The sequence below is a fragment of the Erinaceus europaeus genome, chromosome 12 (assembly GCF_950295315.1).
Source record: "Erinaceus europaeus chromosome 12, mEriEur2.1, whole genome shotgun sequence".
Taxonomy (NCBI): Eukaryota; Metazoa; Chordata; class Mammalia; order Eulipotyphla; family Erinaceidae; genus Erinaceus; species Erinaceus europaeus.
Genome location: NC_080173.1, coordinates 79,683,386 through 79,701,729, shown reverse-complemented (window position 1 = coordinate 79,701,729; position 18,344 = coordinate 79,683,386). Strand labels below are relative to the sequence as shown.

Below are 18,344 nucleotides of genomic sequence, written 5' to 3'. Positions count from 1 at the left end.
ATCACTTCTTCAAAATGGAAGCTGTTGTCCCATTTGAGAGGTACTCTGTAAGGGGCCACCTAATATTAGAGGGTTTCTAGAATGTGTTGAAGGTCTGGAAACAGCTAGAGGTAAAGGAGAAGACACCAAGGAAATGAGGCCCCTCCTCCCTCACAATCCAGAACGGGCAGTGCAGAGGCGAGGGTTAAGCAAGAGGGAGTGGGTTTGCACTGGTCTGTAACTTCTGAACTCTGAAGCTTGGGTGGAAGGGACATTCAGAAGGTGAAAGGTTAGCGAAGGAAAGGAGGTAAAAAGTTAGTGGGGCAGGGCCTCAGGAGTGTCCAGTGAGACTACAGCCCATCGCTGTGAGTTGGAATAAGTGGAGTTAGGACAAACTGGATCTGCATCCCGCAAGTCACTCCTTGTGATCAGCAGCACTGCACAGTCCTCAAGATCCCCTGGCCCACGCCATCGTTGCCGAGGCTTCACGGATGCTCCAATCAGCGCCCAGCTCAGGGACGGGGGCGTGGCCCAGCGGGGAAAAGTTACTGCGGCTGAGTAAGGCGGGGCGGCAGGGGGAGCCCTGGAACCCTGCCCAGTCGCGAAGCAGGAGCATAGACTCCGTAAGGCAGCATTGGATGCTGAGGCGAGAGCTCCGGAGCGCAAAGAACTAATCCCGATCTAACCCAGCCGCTTGGCCATGGAATCCTCCGGACTGCTCGTGACCTGCTGCTCTTTCGCCGCCTTCCGGGGGATGCACTGGGGGCTGCAGTTGCTTCTCCCCTCGGGACCTGCTGATCGGGACAATTGGAAGTGGCGGAACATCTGTGTCTCCCTGGTGCACAGTCTGCTCACGGGGGCCGGGGCGCTACTTGGGTACGGGGCTAAGAGGTTTGGGAGGAATGCACCAGGGAACAGACTGAGATTAGGAGAGCTAGCGGTTATTTTTATGAGTAGTTTATTTTGAGATGAGAGACCTTGAAAAGTCTTGAGATTAGGAAGGGAATGCAAATGGATGGGGAGGGTGTGCACAGCTGAAAGATAGGAAGTCACTTGTGGCTCTCCATCTCTTCCAGGCTGGCGCTGCATCCTCACATGGTGGCTGACCCTATCCATGGCCACCCACCCTGGGCCCTGGTGCTGGTGGCTGTATCTGTGGGTGAGTCTGCAGGGAAGATTAAAGTAGTGTGTGTTGGGGGAGGAGTAGCATTTTTATATTAGTAATCCCAGGCTACTGGCCTCCTCATCTGAAGGGTATAATGTTTTGGTCAGCTTTTCTGGGTGAGACTAAAGAACTGGAAAAAGGAAGGGTGGAGATTTCCTCCACGCTGTACATCAGCTTGAGGGAAGCCTAACCTTCCTCCTCCTTCCCCTCCCTCCAGGTTATTTCCTGGCAGATGGAACTGACATGCTGTGGAACCAGACCTTGGATCAGGCCTGGGAACTTCTCTGTCACCATTTGATGGTGAGGCTCCACAGAGGCACATCCAGCCTGGGGTCCCCAATCTTTCCCTAGCTTTCTTTCCTCTTCCTTCCTTCCTTCCTTCCTTTTTTTGTGACAGAGAGAAAGATTACAGGGAGCAGCCAGAGCACTCTTCTTAGCTTTCTGTCCTGCTGGAACTTCCCAGAATCTCTGCTACCCACTGGCACTTGACTTTCCCAACTTTGAACTGAATTGAAGGCAAAGACTTGATTGATTGCCACAACTGGGAAGCTGAACACCACCTACAAAGCTTACATCCCTGCTTTACTTATTTATTTATTTATTACTGAATTATATTTCTTTTTTTATTTTAAAGATTTTATTTTATTTTAAAGATTTTGTTTATTTTTTATTAATGATAAAGATAGGAGGAGGGTTAGAAAGAGCCAGAGATCACTCTGGTACATGTGCTGCCAGGGATTGAACTCAGGACCTCATGCTTGAGAGTCTAGTTCCTTAACCACTGTGCCACTTCCTGGACCACACTAAATTATATTTCACACATAGAACAAAAGCATCAATCTAGCACATGTGATGATGGACATTAAACTCAGCACCTCATTCTTGGAAGTCCAAAATTCTACCACTGAGCCATCTCCTAGACCTCTAGGTCCCTGCTGTGTCCAGTTAATTGCAGAAATATTGAGTATGGATCTTTTCTAAGATGGGGGGGTTTAGGGTAGGAGTGGGGTGTGAAATTCCATGAATGGAGAAGTTAGGGGAGTAGCTATGTAGACAGTGCAGCCTCTGTACTAAGACTTCTTCCATTGCATGAAATGACTTTTTAGGGGCAGTGAAATAGCTTGCTTGGATAGTGTGCTACTTTGCCATGTGTACAACCTAGCTTCAAGCCTGGCCCCCTACCACACTGAAGGAAGCTTCGGTACTGTGGTATCTCTCTCTGCCTCTTTGTCTTCCTATCTCTATCTTTTTTTTTTTTTCCTCCTCCAGGGTTATTGCTGGGCTGGGTGCCTGCACCATGAATCCACCATTCCTGGAGGCTATTTTTTTTCCCCCTTTTGTTGCCCTTGTTGTAGCTTTGTTGTGGTTATTATTATTGCCCTTGTTGAGGCAATTCGTTGTTGGATAGGACAGAGAGAAATGGAGAGAGGAGGGGAAGACAGAGAAAGGGAGAGAAAGACACCTGCAGACCTGCTTCACCACCTGTGAAGTGACTCCCCTGCAGGTGGGGAGCCGGGGGCTCGAACCGGGATCCTTACTCCGGTCCCTGCGCTTTGCGCCACATGCGCTTAACCCACTGCGCCACCGCCCGACCCCCCTCTATCTTTTTTAGAGGATTTTTTTGTTATCTTTTTATTTATTTATTGGGTAGAGATAGCCAAAATTGAGAGGGAAGGGTGGGATAGAGAGAAAGAGACAGAGAGATACCTGCAGCACCGCTTCACCACTTGTGAAGCTTTCCTCCTGCAGGTGGGGACCAGGAATTCAAACCTGGGTCCTTGCACATTGTAGCATCTGTGCTCAACCAGGTGCCCTACCACCCAGCCCCCTAGAGGATTTTTTTTAAAAGAAGCCACCAACCTAAGGGTAAGTGTAAAGGTTGGGTTGAGAGAAGGGCAGAGATTGCCACAAAATTCTTGGGAGCCCTCTATTAAGCTTGGGGACATAGGGGAATGATGGGCAACAGGTGACAGACAGTTCTCTGACCTCTACCCCTGCCTCCCCAGGTGGTAAGCTGCCTCAGCACTGCCATTTTATCAGGCCATTATGTGGGCTTCTCTGTGGTGTCTCTGCTCCTGGAGCTGAACTCTGCCTGCCTGCACATCCGGAAGTTGTTGTTGCTTTCTCACCAGGCCCCATCCCTGGCCTTCAGCATGGCCAGCTGGGCCTCCCTGGCCACCCTTGCCCCCTTCCGCCTGCTGCCATTGGGTTGGATGAGTCTGTGGTTGATCCAGCAGCACCACCGGGTGCCCACTGCCCTGGTTGTCCTTGGTGGGATTGGGCTTCTCACAGTGGGTGTCATGAGCATCATCTTAGGTGTGCGGATTTTGATCAGTGATGTTCTGCGGTCTCGGCCATGCCCATCCACTTCTGGGCCCAAGGAAACCAGGGGTACCAGGATATGCTGTGATGGTGAGCCTGTCAACAGAGATACTCCTACTCTCAGTATAAAGAACTAAAGAGAAGCCTTAGCCTTCTCTTCCCTGTATGCTTGAGGAGGGAGGACCAGGACAGAAAGATGGTGATTTTCAATGTTCAGTATCTCATATCTTCTTTCAGCTAACTTCTCCCCCATTCTGAGAGGAAATGCTGAAATTTATGGAAGAGAGGGAGCCAGGGATCTTGTTTACAGAATCCACCATCAGATTACTGCCTTTCCCAGAAAACTAACTTAAGAGATACAGTCAGTGCTACCAATAAGGGTGGAAGGAGGCATGAAACTGTCAGTGAAAAGGAAAAAAAAATTCCTGTTCCAGTACAGGGCCAGATGGAGAAAGGTGAGATCCTACTAGGACTATGGCTATCTGGGCCAGGATCAATGAGGGGAGAAAGCTCACCTCTGACCAAATGCTAGCTGTGGGAGGAGGCACCACAGATGCTATCTGTAGCCAGTAGGAATGAACATAACAGTTGCCAAGAGACAAAAGAGCCTGAACCATAGCAAACTGCTGCTGATATTTCTGGTTCCCAAAGACACACTGTGGTGCTTACTTAATCTTCATCTTACTATGTCCAGAACCTGTCTTTCACATCTTTATTATTATTTGCATCTTCTGTTCTTTTCAAAGAAAATGCAGATTCCTAGAGGAATGCAAGTTGGAGCTAGGGCCGTCTACTTAGGATAGCACTGAATCACAGTCATAGCAAGGGCACAAACACCTATTTCGGGTTCCTAGTACAGCGTCTTCTGAGACACAGATGTTCATGGAGGAGGGCAACAGCAGAAGCAGATTAAGCAAGGCTTCCACTGGTCACAGGGGAATTAAGCAACTTCTGACTCTCTTCTGTTAATTGCTCCCAAGCTCTCCTTTCTCCCCTGCCACTTCTGATGCACTTTTTTATACTGCACAAATTCGTTCCCTTCTTCAGACAAAGCATCCAGGTATGGGAAGTATGGAGCAGACTGAGGTTGTTAGTTCACTGACCAGTAGGTAGAAAGAGATAACCACTAATTATCCACAGAGAAGATACATGATCCAAGCAAGACAGGACGATTTTCTTCTTAATACCACCAGGGTTATTGTTAGGGCACTGTGCCAGCACTATGAATCCATTGCTCCCAGCAGCCATTTTCTTTTTCTTTCTATTTTATTTGATAGGACAGAAAGAAATTAAGAGGGGAGAGGAGGATAGCAAGAGAGAGAAACCTGCAAATCTGCTTCACTGCTCATGAAGCTTCTCCCCTGCAGGTGGAGAACAGGGGTTTGAACCCAGGTTCTCATGGATGGTAATATGTGCACCCAACCAGGTGTGCCACTGCCTGGCCCCCAGGAAGATTTTTTTTTTAATCCTGCCAAAAAGCTGGATTAAATTAATAAATACAAATAAATTAAAAAATAAATAAATATACAATTTAAAAAATAAAGATAATTTTTAAAAAGAGAGAGATGAGAGAAGTGGAAGTAGAGATGACCGGGATTTGGGGTTCTGGTGTGTCTTCTTTTTTTTTTTTTTAATAAGTTATTTATTTATTTATTTTCCTTTTTGTTGCCCTTGTTTAACATTGTTGTGGTTATTAATGTCGTCGTTGTTGGATAGGACAGAGAGAAATGGAGAGAGGAGGGGAAGACAGAGAGGAGGAGAGAAAGACAGACACCTGCAGACCTGCTTCACCCCTGCAGGTGGGGAGCCGGGGGCTCGAACTGGGATCCTTACGCCGGTCCTGGCGATTTGCGCCACGTGCGCTTAACCCGCTGCGCCACCGCCCGACTCCCTCTGGTGTGTCTTGAGGGAGCTGAGAAGCGGAAAGTAAAAAAGGGGAGTCAGGCAGTAGCGCACCAGGTTTAGCGCAGGTGGTGCAAAGCGCAAGGACCAGCATAAGGATCCCAGTTTGAGCCCCTGGCTCCCCACCTGAAGGGAGTCGCTTCACAAGCAGTGAAGCAGATCTGCAGGTGTCTATCTTTCCCTCCCCCTCTGCCTTTCCCTCCTCTCTCTATTTCTCTCTGTCCTACCTAACAACAACAACGACATCAATAACAACAACAATAATAACTACAACAATAAAACAAGGGTGGGCGGAGGGTAAATAGCATAATGGTTACGCAAACAGACTCGCATGCCTGAGGCTCCAAAGTCCCAGGTTCAATCCCCTGCACCACCATAAGCCAGAGCTGAACAGTGCTCTGGTTAAAGAAATAAAAATTAAAAAAGGGAGTCGGGCTGTAGTACAGCGGGCTAAGCACAGGTGGCGCAAAGCACAAAGACCGGCATAAGGATCCCGGTTCGAGCCCCGGCTCCCCACCTGCAGGGGAGTCGCTTCACAGGCGGTGAAGCAGGTCTGCAGGTGTCTATCTTTCTCTCCTCCTCTCTGTCTTCCCCTCCCTCTCTCCATTTCTCTCTGTCCTATCCAACAGCAACAACAACAATAATAACTACAACAATAAAAAAAAAAAAAAGGGTAACAAAAGGGAATAAAAAAAAATTAAAAAAAAACAAGGGCAACAAAAGGGAATAAATAAATATTAAAAAAAAAAAGAAAGTAAAATAAGTTGAATGGAAAGATTCATTAACCAAGAAAAGAAAACAGGAAATATGTGAGGTTGGCAACAGCAGAAAGACAAAGGACTTGCAGTTACTGTGCAAGACACAAAGACAGTGCCTGACAGTAACTGATAGGCAGAGACTGGTAGGAAGAGGAGGACAAGCAGAAGCTGGAATGCAAATTGAGATACAAGAATAGGCAAAGGAGCTGAGAGGGAAATTGAAGAGAGAACATGGGAGGAGGGAACAGAATGAGTAAGTAAATATCCAAAGGACAGAAAAAAAGAAAAGGAGTGGTGATAATAGAGAAAATATGTAACAGCTACAGGAAGAAAAATGGGAGGGTGGTACTATGAAACAACCCTCATAGAATTTTTTTTTCCTGCCAGGGTCATCATTGGGGCTTTGTGCTTACAGGATTCTACTGTTTCCAGTCAACTTTTTTTTTTAAGAGAGGTGAGAGACAGAGGAAAGAGACAGAGAGAGAAAGAGAGACAATAACACTGATCCACCACTTATAAGAATTCCCCCATGCTCCCATATAGTGACTGGTGGCTTCGATAGTCATATGTAAATGGGAGCAACTCATTCATGATGAAGTGTGAGCTATCTGCCTCCCCCTCAATGATTCTAGTTTCCCTTATAAAGTATTTAGGATTTACTGTGAGAGACAGAGACCAGATCATCACTGTTGGAGTCTTTACAACCAAGATGCCGGGCAGGACCAGGCTGTGGTGCATCTGGTTAAGCACACGTTACCACATGCAAGGACCTGGATCTGAGCCCCTGCTCTCCACCTGAGTCCTTGCACATTGTGTTTAACGTGTGCTCAGCTGGGTATGCCACCACCTGTCCTAACACCGACACACCTCCCAGGCCTTCTAGGCTCCTGATACAGTATTTCCACTTTTTTGCCACCTCCTCCTCTCCTCCCCTTCCTCCTCCCCCTCTCCCCCTCCTCTTTTTCTTCCCTTCTTTCCCTTCCTCTCCTCCCTCTCTCTCTCCCCCCTTCTCCCCTTTCCCTCCTCCTCCCTCCCCTTCTCCCCCTCCTCTTCCCCTTCCCTTCCCTCCCCTCCCCTTCCCCCTTCTTCTTCCAAAGCACCGTTCAGCTCTGTTTTATGGTGATGCTTGGGATTGAACCTGTGAACTTTGGTGCCTCAAGCATGAAAGCTGTTTGTATAACCAGCGTGCTGTCTCCCCAGTCCTTGCCTCTTTCAATTTTATTTATTTATTTGTTAGTGGTAAGAGACGGAGAGAAATTGAGAGGGGAGGGAAGATAGAGAGGGAGAGAGACAGAAAACAGCTGTAGCTGTACTTCACCACTCATGAAGCATTCCTCCTGCAGGTGGGGACTAGAGGCTTAAACCCAGGTCCTTGTGTACTGTAGTGTGTGTGCTTGATGAGGTGTGCCACCACCTGACCCCCTCCTTTGCCTCTTTCTTTATAGAAAGGTCGATGAGTGGAAGAACTTCAAGGTAGAAAAACAGGAGTCATCTGACAACTGAGGGTCAGTCAAACCAGAAAACTGAAAAAAAAAAAGTGGTATTATATGTCAGAGTGCTTCATTCTGAAAGCCAGACCTCTACACACCAAGTATTGATTACTCTACTCTCCAGGAATGCAGTAATTGCAGGGTGGAGGTTATTCTGGCTTCCCCTGCAGATATGAATGCCACTTAGCTCGATGCTGTGAACACATTCTTTCCCTGACTCTAACCTGACAGGGGACAAACCTCCACTAGCCACAGCTTCTTCAGGAACTGGGCACAGTGATTTCCAGAGTGAGTAAACTATTTCAGCTGCTGTAAAGATGCAGTGTGCGGGGCTGGGTGGCGGTGCACCAGTCTAAGCACACACAGCAGGAAATGCAAGGGCCCATTCAGGACCCCCGGCTCCCCACCTGCAGGGGGGTCCGCTTCACAAGAAGTGAAGCAGGTCTGCAGGTGTCTGTCTTTCTTTTCCCCTCTCTACCTCCCCCTCCCCTCTCAATTTCTTTCTGTTCTATCCAAAAGACAAACAAACAAAAAAGCCACACAGGAGCAGTGGATTCGTAGCCTCTGTGCCGCATGATCCCTTCGCTTCTTTTTTTTTTCTTTAATTTATTTCTTTATTGGGGAATTAATGTTTTACATTCAACAGTAAATACAATAGTTTGTTCATGCATAACAGATCCCTTCGCTTCTGACAGACTCTTGTTTTACTTTTTTTTTTTTTTTAAATAGAGGCTAAGAGAGAGAAAGAGAGGAATAACACTACCACACACACAACTCCATCACTTGGGAAACTTCCCTTGCAGGCACACTCATGTGACAGGCAGGATCCTCACTCATTATACATAAAGTCTATACTCTACCAGGTGAGTTATTCTTGGTTCTGTCTATCTGCACAACTCCAGCATTACCAGCTGGACTCATACCACATACAAATAACAAAGATAAAAAGCAAATAAAGCAGGGCAGGGGTAGATAGCATAATGGCTATACAGACTCTCATGCCTGAGACTGTTAAGTCTTTGATTCAATCCCCCATACCACCATAAGCCAGAGGTGAACAGTGCTCTGGTAAAAAAAAAAAAAAAAAAAAAAAAAAAACAAGGGTTGGGAGCTGGGCAATAGCACAGCGGGTTAAGCGCATGGACCAGTGTCCTCACACTGTTCCCAGTTCGAGCCCCTGGCTCCCCACCTGCAGGGGAGTCACTTCACAAGTGGTGAAGCAGGTCTGCAGGTGTCTATCTTTCTCCCCCCACCCCCGTCCTCTCTCCATTTCTCTTTGTCCTATCCAACAACAAGGACATCAGTAACAACAACAATAATAAGTACAACAATAAAAAAACAAGGGCAACAAAAGGGAGTAAATCAATAAATATTTTAAAAAATAAAAAAAAATTAAAAACCAACAAGGGTAACAAAAGGGGGGAAAAAAGATCCACTGCACCACCTCCCAGACCACTGGAAAAAATAAAAAGATAATGTTTAAAACAAGCAAACAGGGAGTCGGGCTGTAGCGCAGCGGGTTAAGCGCAGGTGGCGCAAAGCACAAGGACCAGCATAAGGATCCCGGTTCGAACCCCGGCTCCCCACCTGCAGGGGAGTCGCTTCACAGGCGGTGAAGCAGGTCTGCAGGTGTCTGTCTTTCTCTCCTCCTCTCTGTCTTCCCCTCCTCTCTTCATTTCTCTCTGTCCTATCCAACAACGACAACAACAATAATAACTACAACAATAAAACAACAAGGGCAACAAAAGGGAATAAATAAATAATAAATATTAAAAAAAAACAAGCAAACAAAAAAAAAGCAAATAAAGCTCTCCCCCTTTTCAGAAAAGCTTTATTCATTTATTTATTTTGCATAGAGACAGAAATAAATTGAAAGGGGAAGGAGATAAAGAGAAGGAATGAGACAGAGAGACACCTGCAGCACTGCGTCTCCACGTGTGAAGTTTCCCCTCAAAGGTGAGGACCAGGGGCTTGAACTTGGGTCCTTGAACACTTTAATTTGTTCACTCAAACAGATGTACCACTACTACCACCCCCTCAGGAGGTGACAAAGTAGATAAAGTGTTGGACTCACAAGCATGAGGTCTGAGTTCAATCCCAGGAATCATATGTGCTAGAGTGATGTTTTAGCTCTCTCACTCTCCTATCTCCCTCACACTCTCATAAATAAATAAATAAATAAACAAATAAATAAAATATTTTAAATTTTGGGGAAAACCAAAAAACAGAACTTCATAAAGTGATATATTTTGATCTTTCACACAAGAAAATTACAGGTGGGGCCAAGCATTGGTGCACCTGGCCCAGCACACACACTACAATGCACAAGGACCCAAGTTCAAGCCCCTGGTCCCCACCTGTAGGGGTAAAGTTTCACAAGTGGTGAAGCAGGGCTGCAGGAGTTCCTTCTCCCCTCCTGCCTCCTCAATTTCTATTTCTATCCAATAATAAGTAAATGAATTAAAAAAGAAAATTACAGGGGTTGGGAGGTGGCGCAGTGGGTTAAGCACATGTGGCACAAGGTGCAAGGACCAGCCTAAGGATCCCGGTTTGAGCTCCCGGCTCCCCACCTGCAGGGGAGTCACCACAGGTGGTGAAGTAGGTCTGTGGGTATCTGTCTTTCTCTCCCCCTCTCTGTCTTCCCCTCCTCTCTCCATTTCTCTCTGTCTTATCCAACAACGAACAACATCAACAATGGCAATAATAATAATAATCACAACGAGGCTACAACAACAAGGGCAACAAAAGGGGGAAAAATGGCCTCCAGGAGCGGTGGATTCATGGTGCAGGCACCAAGCCCAGCAATAACCCTGGAGGAAAAAAGAAAAAAAAAAGAAAAAGAAAATTACAGGTTATGGCCTGGGAAGTGGCACACTGGTAGAACACAGGATTTGCAAGCATTTGGTCTCACTTTTTTTCTTTTTTTGCTGCCAGGGTTATCACTGGGGATTGGTGCCTGCACCACAAATCCACTGCTCTTGGAAACCATTTTTTTCCTTTTTATCTGTTTATTGTTGTTATTACTGTTGTCATTGTTGTTGTTGTATAGGATAGGACAAAGAGGAATAAAGAGAGGAGGGGAAGACAGAGAGGGGGAGAGAAAGATAAATACCTGTAGACCTGCTTCACCGCTTGTGAAGCCACCCCTCTGCAGGTGGGGAGCCAGGGGGAGGGGGGGCTCGAACTGGGATCCTTAAGCCAGTCCTTGTGCTTTGCACCACCTGCCCCCTGATCTCACATTTGAGCCTCAGCACTACGAATACCGGAACAATGCTCAGGTTCTCCTCCCCTTTTATTTTTTATTTATTTTATGTTTTTATTTATTAATTATTATTATTATTATTGCCTCTAGGGTTATCACTGGGGCTCGGTGCCTGCACTACGAATCCACTGCTCCTGGATTTTTCCCATTTTGTTGCCCTTGTAGTTGTTATTGCTGTAATAGCTGTTGTTGTTGTTGTTGGATAGGATAGAGAGAAATCAAGAGAGTAGGGAAAGACAGAGAGGAGGATAGAAAGACACCTGCAGACCTGCTTCACTGCTTGTGAAATGATAACCCCTGCAGGTGGGGAGCCGGGGCTCCAACTGGGATCTTTTTGTCGGTCCTTGAGCTTTGCGCCATGTGCGCTTAGCCTACTGCGCTACCGCCCAGCCCCCTTTTCATTTTTATTAAATTAAATTAATTAATTAATTTTGCCTCCAGGGTTATTACTGGGGCTCAGTGCCAGCACTATGAATCCATTGCACCTGGCAGACATTTTTCCCCTCTCATTTTATTGGAAAAGACAGAGAGAAATTGAGAGGGGAGGAGGAGATTAGAGAGGGAGAAAGAAAGAGAGACACTTGAAGACTTACTTCACTACTCATGAAACTTCCGTCCTGGAGGCTGGGGGGGCTCGAACCCGGATCCTTGAGCAGGTTCTTGCACTTCATATTATGTGCATTACCAACCCCCCTTAATTAATAAATAAGTCTCGGGGCCAAATAGTGGTTCACCTTGTTAAATGCACACATTACAGTGAGCAGGGACCCAGGTTTAAGCCCCTGGTCACCACCTGCAGAAGGAAACCTTCATGAGTAGTGAAGCAGGGCTGCAGATGTCTCTGTGTCTCTTTCCTTCTCTATCTCGCCTTCCAGTCTCAATTTCTTTCTGTCTCTATCCAACAGTAAATGACTAGAAAGATTTAAAAAGGACCCGTGTAAGGATCCCGGTTCTAGCCCCCAGCTCCCCACTTGCAGGGGAGTTGCTTCACAAGCAGTGAAGCAGGTCTGCAGGTGACTATCTTTCTCTCCCCCTCTCTGTCTTCCCCTCCTCTCTCGATTTCTGTCTGTCCTATCCAACAATAATGATAACAACAATTAAAAAAAAGGGCAATAAAAGGGGGAAAAATGGCTTCCAGGAACAGTGGATTCATGGTGCAGGTACTGAGCCCCAGCAATAACCCTGGAGGCAAGAAAAAAAAAAAAGAAAGATCTAAAAAAAGAAACACATTAAAAATGTTATGAAAAGGAAACTAGCTGGGGCCCTAGTCGTGGAGTCCTGAGATTCCCAAACAGACTTGATGGGTCTAGAACTCAAATAAATCTCTCTCTCCATTGTTACCGGTCATTTCTATCAGGAACAACAAAATAGACCCCTTTGTGGGCCTCCAATAGGACTTTGCCCTCAACTTGGATCAACAATGGTAGAGAATATTTCATCCTCCAAAAGGAGGATGGACAACATACTCTATGCTACACCTGAGGAATATGGGTCAATACTAGGGCAGTATGGAATGTTCCTACTCATGACCACAGAATGTGAGCTCAGATCTAGATGGATGCAGAGCTCACATAGGCTCCCTAGCTAATTATGGGCTCCAGATCACATCAAATTGATGGGGTTTACAGTCAACAATATTTATACCCCTTTCCCATATTAGGGAGCTACTCTCGTCCCTGATCCAGCTTTCTGGTCCTTTTCCCAGCCATGACATCATCTCCCCAGACAATAACTTAGATCCACCTGCATATCAGATTTTAGGCTCAGGAAAACAACAACAACAACAACAGTAGTATAGCTACAGTCCCTTTGAAATATAACTAAAGTATACCCACTAGCTATCTATAAAAAGGAGAACCTCCCAACACTTCATCTGCACTATTCCAGCTCTTAGGTCCATGATTGGTCAACATTTGTTTGGTTTTGTATGTTAACTCTCTCATATGATTTTATGTTTTATGGTGGGTGGGTGTGTGTGGAGGGGGTTTGAAACTGAGACATTTTAGTACCAGGCATTAAAGTGATTTTCATATCCATTATGCTATCTCCCTTGCCCCGCCTCCTTTTTTTTTTTTTAAACTTGGTACAGTTCTATTTGGGGATTATGAGAATGTTCTGGATCCCATCCTTGAGGGTCCAGTGCTCTATTCACTGCACCACCTCTCAGGTTGAACTAATTATACCTTTTTAAATTTTATTTAGTTATTAATGAGAAAAAATGAGAGAGAGAAAGAACCAGTTATCACTCTGGTACATATGCTGCCAGAGATTGTACTTGGGACCTCATGCTTGAGAGTCTAATGCTTTGTCGGTTGTGTCACCTTCTGGACCACTGAACTAATTTAGCTTATTATTTTTTTTTTCTTTTTACCAGAGCATAGCTGAGCTCTGGTTTATGGTGGTGCATGGTCTTGAACCTGGCACTTCAACACCTCAGACATGAAAATCTTTTGCAGGAGTATTGCACTGGGGTGGGTGGGGAGAGTACAGATCCAAGAAGGATAACAGAGGACCTAGTGGGGTTTGTATTGTTATATGGAAAACTGGGAAATGTTATACATGTACAAACTACTGTATTTACTGTCAAATGTAAAACATTAATTGCCCAATAAAGAAATTAAAAAATTAAAAAAAAAATTAAAAAGTAAAGAAAATCTTTTGCGGGGCCATTAAGGATGCTATCTCTCTATCCTTAATAATGCTATTTGAAGTGAGTGTTCCTGTGTACCTTTCAGCCAACTTGAACTCATGGTTGCAGGTCAGGAGTTCTACCCTATGTGCCATCTCAAAGGCAGCATTTTTTTTTCTTCTTTAAATTTTTTATTATCTTTATTTTTATTTACTTATTGATTGATTTATTTTGCCTCCAGGCTGGGGCTTGGTGCCTGCACTAGGAATCCACTGCTCCTGGAGGCCATTTTTTCCCTTTTGTTGCCCTTGCTGTTTATTGTTGTTGTTCTTCTTATTATTGTTATTGTTGTCGTTGTTGTTGGGTAGAACAGAGAGAAATCGAAAGAGATGGGGAAGACAGAGAGGGAGAGAGAAAAACGAACACCTGCAGACCTGCTTCACTGCCTGTGAAGCGACCCCCCTGCAGGTGGGGAGCCGGGGCTCGAACCCAGATCCTCACGCGGGTCCTTGCGCTTTGCGCCACGTGAGCTTAACCCGCTGCGCTACCGCCTGACTCCCTTTTCAGTCCCCCCCTTATTTTAAATTATTGTTGTTATTGATGTAGTCGTTGTTAGATAGGACAGAGAAATGGAGAGAGGAGGGAAGACAGAGAGGGGGAGAGAAAGACAGACACCTGCAGACCTGCTTCACCGCCTGTGAAGCGACTCCCCTACAGGTGGGGAGCCGGGGGCTCGAACCAGGCCTGCTTTGTGCCACCTGCGCTTAACCCACTGCGCTACCGCCGGACTCCCCCATTATCATTATTTATTGGATAGAGACAGCCAGAAAACAAGAGTAAAGGGGATGGTAGGGAGAGAGACAAGAGAGACACCTGCAACACTGCTTCACCATTTACAAAGCTTTCCCCCTGCAGGTGAGCACCAGGGACTAGAACTAGGATGTTGCATACTGTAATGTGTGTGCTTAACCAGGTGCACCATCACCCAGACCCCTTTACTTCTTTTTTCAGAGTGTTAGAGACAAGACACCGGAGCACTGCTCCACCATCCTGTGCTGTCCATGGTACTTTCCACAGGGTGCCAGGACTCGAATCAAAGATCCCTAACTTATTAGAGCAAGCGCTCTATGAGTGAACTCTCTCTCAGCTCCACGCCTGGAGTATTGTCAGCCTCCCGGGCCATTGTGTAAGGCTGGCTTTCCTCCCAGCTATATTTATACATAGTTAGAATATCAATAATGTTGGTTGAGAGAATGAATACATACACTCATGAATAAACGACTGACTCAGAGCTAGTGGTGCACCTCATTTACATTTATGAGACTGGACTCAATTGTGTACAAATTTGAACAAATGCAATCAAACTTGGAAGTTTGGGTCTCCCGCGGTTCGACTTCATTGATGTCTTCTAGCTCACCCAGAGACGCTCTCAGAAAAGCGAGGGGCGGGGAGTGTGCAGTCTCAGGGCAACTCCCCCCACCCCGCACCGAGCTAAAAGCCTTCCGCCTAAGGCCCGCCCCTCCGCCAAACCCGAGCTCTCATTGGCGAGCTCTCTGTTCTGTCTGAGGACTCATTGGATCAACCGCTGAAGCGGGTTGCGCACTTCCTGGCGTAGGGTACGCGGAGCGGACGCAGGCAAGCCGCCATTGCGCTTGGAGAAAAGCGGCCGTCTGTGTGCGGGGCTGTGGGGGTGCGTGGCGCAATTAGGGTCGGGCCGCGGGGGGTTTGGTGGGATAGGGCTGGCAGCTGGACGGGTTCGGCTGGCTTAGTGGGGGTGTGCCCTAGGCGAGATGGGACTGCACGTCCGGGCGGCTTGGCGCCTTCCTTTTACATCTCTGGATGACCGGGCCTAGTCTCTCAATTTATTTTTCCCTTCCGTCGTTTTCTAGATTCTCCGGGCATGGCCGGAGTGTTTCCTTACCGAGGGCCGGGTAACCCGGTGCCCGGCCCTCTAGCCCCGCTGCCAGACTACATGTCGGAGGAGAAGCTGCAGGAAAAAGGTGAAAAAGGCGTGCGGATCCGGCGCCTTGGGCTGGTGCGGGCGGGTGTGCGCGTGCGCGGCGGGTCGCCTCCTTCACTTCCGTTTTGGCAAGTGTCAAAACATTAGGTTATCAGCTCACTTGCTGACCCCGTTTATACTTTGTTCCCACCAGATCTTTAAAAGCCTCCGTTAGTTGTTGCACATAATGATTGCAGCAGTGGGGATACAATAGCGATAAAGATGGAGCCCTTGTATGACAGTTTAAATTGTAATGAGGGAACTAGGCAAGGAGAACACTTAAGAGGAATTGTGGCAGTGATAAATCTGATGAAGGCAAAAGTGAAGAATAAGATGTGCTATTCTTAGAACACATCTGGTGTGTGTGTGTGTGGCAGGCCCTGCCCTCTGCATGATTCCTCTCTCATACACCTGGCAGGAGCTTATCCTTTGGAGGGGCAATGATTGGGCTAAGGGTGTGCTGTCCTTTCCATTGGGGTGTCTTTGTAGCTCGAAAATGGCAGCAATTGCAGGCCAAACGATATGCGGAAAAGCGGAAGTTTGGATTTGTGGATGCTCAGAAAGAAGACATGCCCCCAGAACATGTCAGGAAGATCATTCGAGATCATGGAGACATGACTAACAGGAAGTTCCGCCATGATAAAAGAGTCTACTTGGGGTAAGGTGCATCCTGGAAATATTTATTTATTTATTTATTATTGGATAGAGACAGAAATGTGCACTGTGGTGTGTGCGCTTAACCAGGTGCACCACCACCTGGCCCCAATCTTGGAAATATTTTATTTGGAGATTTACCTTTTTCCTTGCTCTCTGTCTCCTATTGCTATCTGGACTATTGTGTCATCTTGAGACAGAAATCTTCTTGAGTCAAATCTTTTTCTTCTTTTTTTTAAAAAATATTCCCTTTTGTTGCCCTTGTTATAATTGTTGTAGTTATTATTGATGTCATTATTGTTGGGTAGGACAGAGAGAAATGGAGAGAGGAAGGGTAGGCAGAGGGGGGAGACCTGCTTTACTGCTTGTGAAGCGACTCCCCTGCAGGTTGGGAGCCCGGGGCTTGAACCCAGATCGTTATGCCGGTCCTTGTGCTTTGCACCACCTGTGCTTAACCTGGTGCACTACCGCCCGTCCCGAGACAGAAATCTTCTATGGGGAGTCGGGCTGTAGCGTAGTGGGTTAAGCACAGGTGGCGCAAAGCACAAGGACCGGCATAAGGATCCCGGTTCGAACCCGGCTCCCCACCTGCAGGGGAGTCGCTTCACAAGCAGTGAAGCAGGTCTGCAGGTGTCTATCTTTCTCTCCCCCTCTCTGTCTTCCCCTCCTCTCTCCGTTTCTCTCTGTCCTATCCAACAACGACGACAACAACAATAATAACTACAACAATAAACAACAAGGGCAACAAAAGGGAATAAATAAATAAAATAAAATATTTAAAAAAAAATCTTCTATGGCAGTCCATCTTGGGAGAAAGGTAGATGACAATTAAGGTTCTGTGATAATTTCCCCATCTTCTGCTATGCTTTTTTTTTTTTTTTTTTTTTAAGATTTTATATATTTATGAGAAAGATAGGAGGAGAGAGAGAAAGAACGAGACATCACTCTGGCACATACGCTGCCGGGGATTGAACTCGGGACCTCATGCTTGAGAGTCCAAAGCCCTGTCCACTTGAGCCCTGTCCACTTGAGCCATCTCCCGGACCACTCTGCTATGCTTTTTTGTTTAATTTTAAATAATTTTTTTTAATATTTATTTTTATTTATTCCCTTTTGTTGCCCTTGTTGTTGTTATTATTGTTGTCATTGTTGTTGGATAGGACAGAGAAATGGAGAGGGGAGGGGGAAGACAGAGAGAGGGAGAGAAAGATAGACACCTGCAGACCTGTTTCACCACTTGTGAAGCGACTCCCCTGCAGGTGGGGAGCCAGGGCTTGAACCAGGATCCTTATGTGGGTCCTTGTGCTTAGCGCCACCTGCGCTTAACCCGCTGCACTACAGCCCGACTCCCTCTGCTATGTTTTTTAATGGCCCTGTTTTTCTTCCTGACCTGGGCCTGGAGCTTTTTGTTTTTGTATTTTTTTTAATTGATTGTGAGTTTTTTAAAAATTATTATTATCTTTATTCATTTATTGGATAGACACAACCAGAAATTGAGAGGGAAGGGAGTGATAGAGGGGAAGAGAGACAGAGACACCTGCAGCACTGTTCACCACTTGTGAAATTTTCCCCTTGCAGGTGGTGGGTTTTTATATATATTTATAATATTTATTTATTTTAAATATTTATTTTCCCTTTTGATGCCCTTGTTTTTTTATTGTTGTTGTTATTGATATTGTTGGATAGGACAGAGAGAAATGGGGAGAGGGAGAGAAAGATAGACACCTGCAGACCTGCTTCACCGCCTGTGAAGCGACTCCCCTGCAGGTGAGGAGCCGGGTGCTTGAACTGGATCCATATGCTGGTCCTTGCGCTTTGTGCCATGTGCGCTTAACCCGCTACACTACTGCCCGACTCCCAATATTTAATTTAATAAGAGAGAGAGGACATGCCAGAGCTTTGCTCAGCTCTGCCATATGGTGGTGCAGGGGACTGAACCTGGGACTTGGCACCTCAGGCCTGAAAGTATCTTTTGCATAATCATTATGCTATTTACCCCTACTCCAGGGGTATGATTTTATTTATTTATTTATTAAATTTTTTATATTTATTTCCTTTTGTTGCCCTTGTTTTTTTATTGTTATAGTTATTATTGTTGTTATTGATGTCATCATTGTTGGAAGGACAGAGAAATGGAGAGAGGAGATGAAGATGGGGGGGAGAGAGAGAGAGAGAGAGAGAGAC

The 18,344-nt window shown here is 46.2% G+C and overlaps 2 protein-coding genes across 2 annotated transcripts in view; both read left to right on the top strand.

The window, feature by feature from the left end:
* Nucleotides 1-512: 512 nt before the first annotated feature.
* Nucleotides 513-3,621, top strand: TLCD2 (TLC domain containing 2). The gene is made up of 4 exons (XM_007520405.2): nucleotides 513-855; nucleotides 1,056-1,138; nucleotides 1,362-1,444; nucleotides 3,151-3,621. Exons 1-4 carry the CDS (start codon nucleotides 680-682, stop codon nucleotides 3,601-3,603), a joined length of 795 nt encoding a protein of 264 aa, XP_007520467.1. The 5' UTR covers nucleotides 513-679; the 3' UTR covers nucleotides 3,604-3,621.
* Nucleotides 3,622-15,111: 11,490 nt separating this feature from the next.
* PRPF8 (pre-mRNA processing factor 8) overlaps nucleotides 15,112-18,344 on the top strand; it is a 33,963-nt gene continuing 30,730 nt past the window's right edge. The window contains exons 1-3 of the mRNA XM_007520406.3: nucleotides 15,112-15,197; nucleotides 15,397-15,507; nucleotides 15,996-16,164. Coding sequence (XP_007520468.1) covers nucleotides 15,408-15,507; nucleotides 15,996-16,164 — 269 coding nt within the window. The 5' untranslated portion in view covers nucleotides 15,112-15,197; nucleotides 15,397-15,407. The remainder of the gene's footprint in view (nucleotides 15,198-15,396; nucleotides 15,508-15,995; nucleotides 16,165-18,344) is intronic.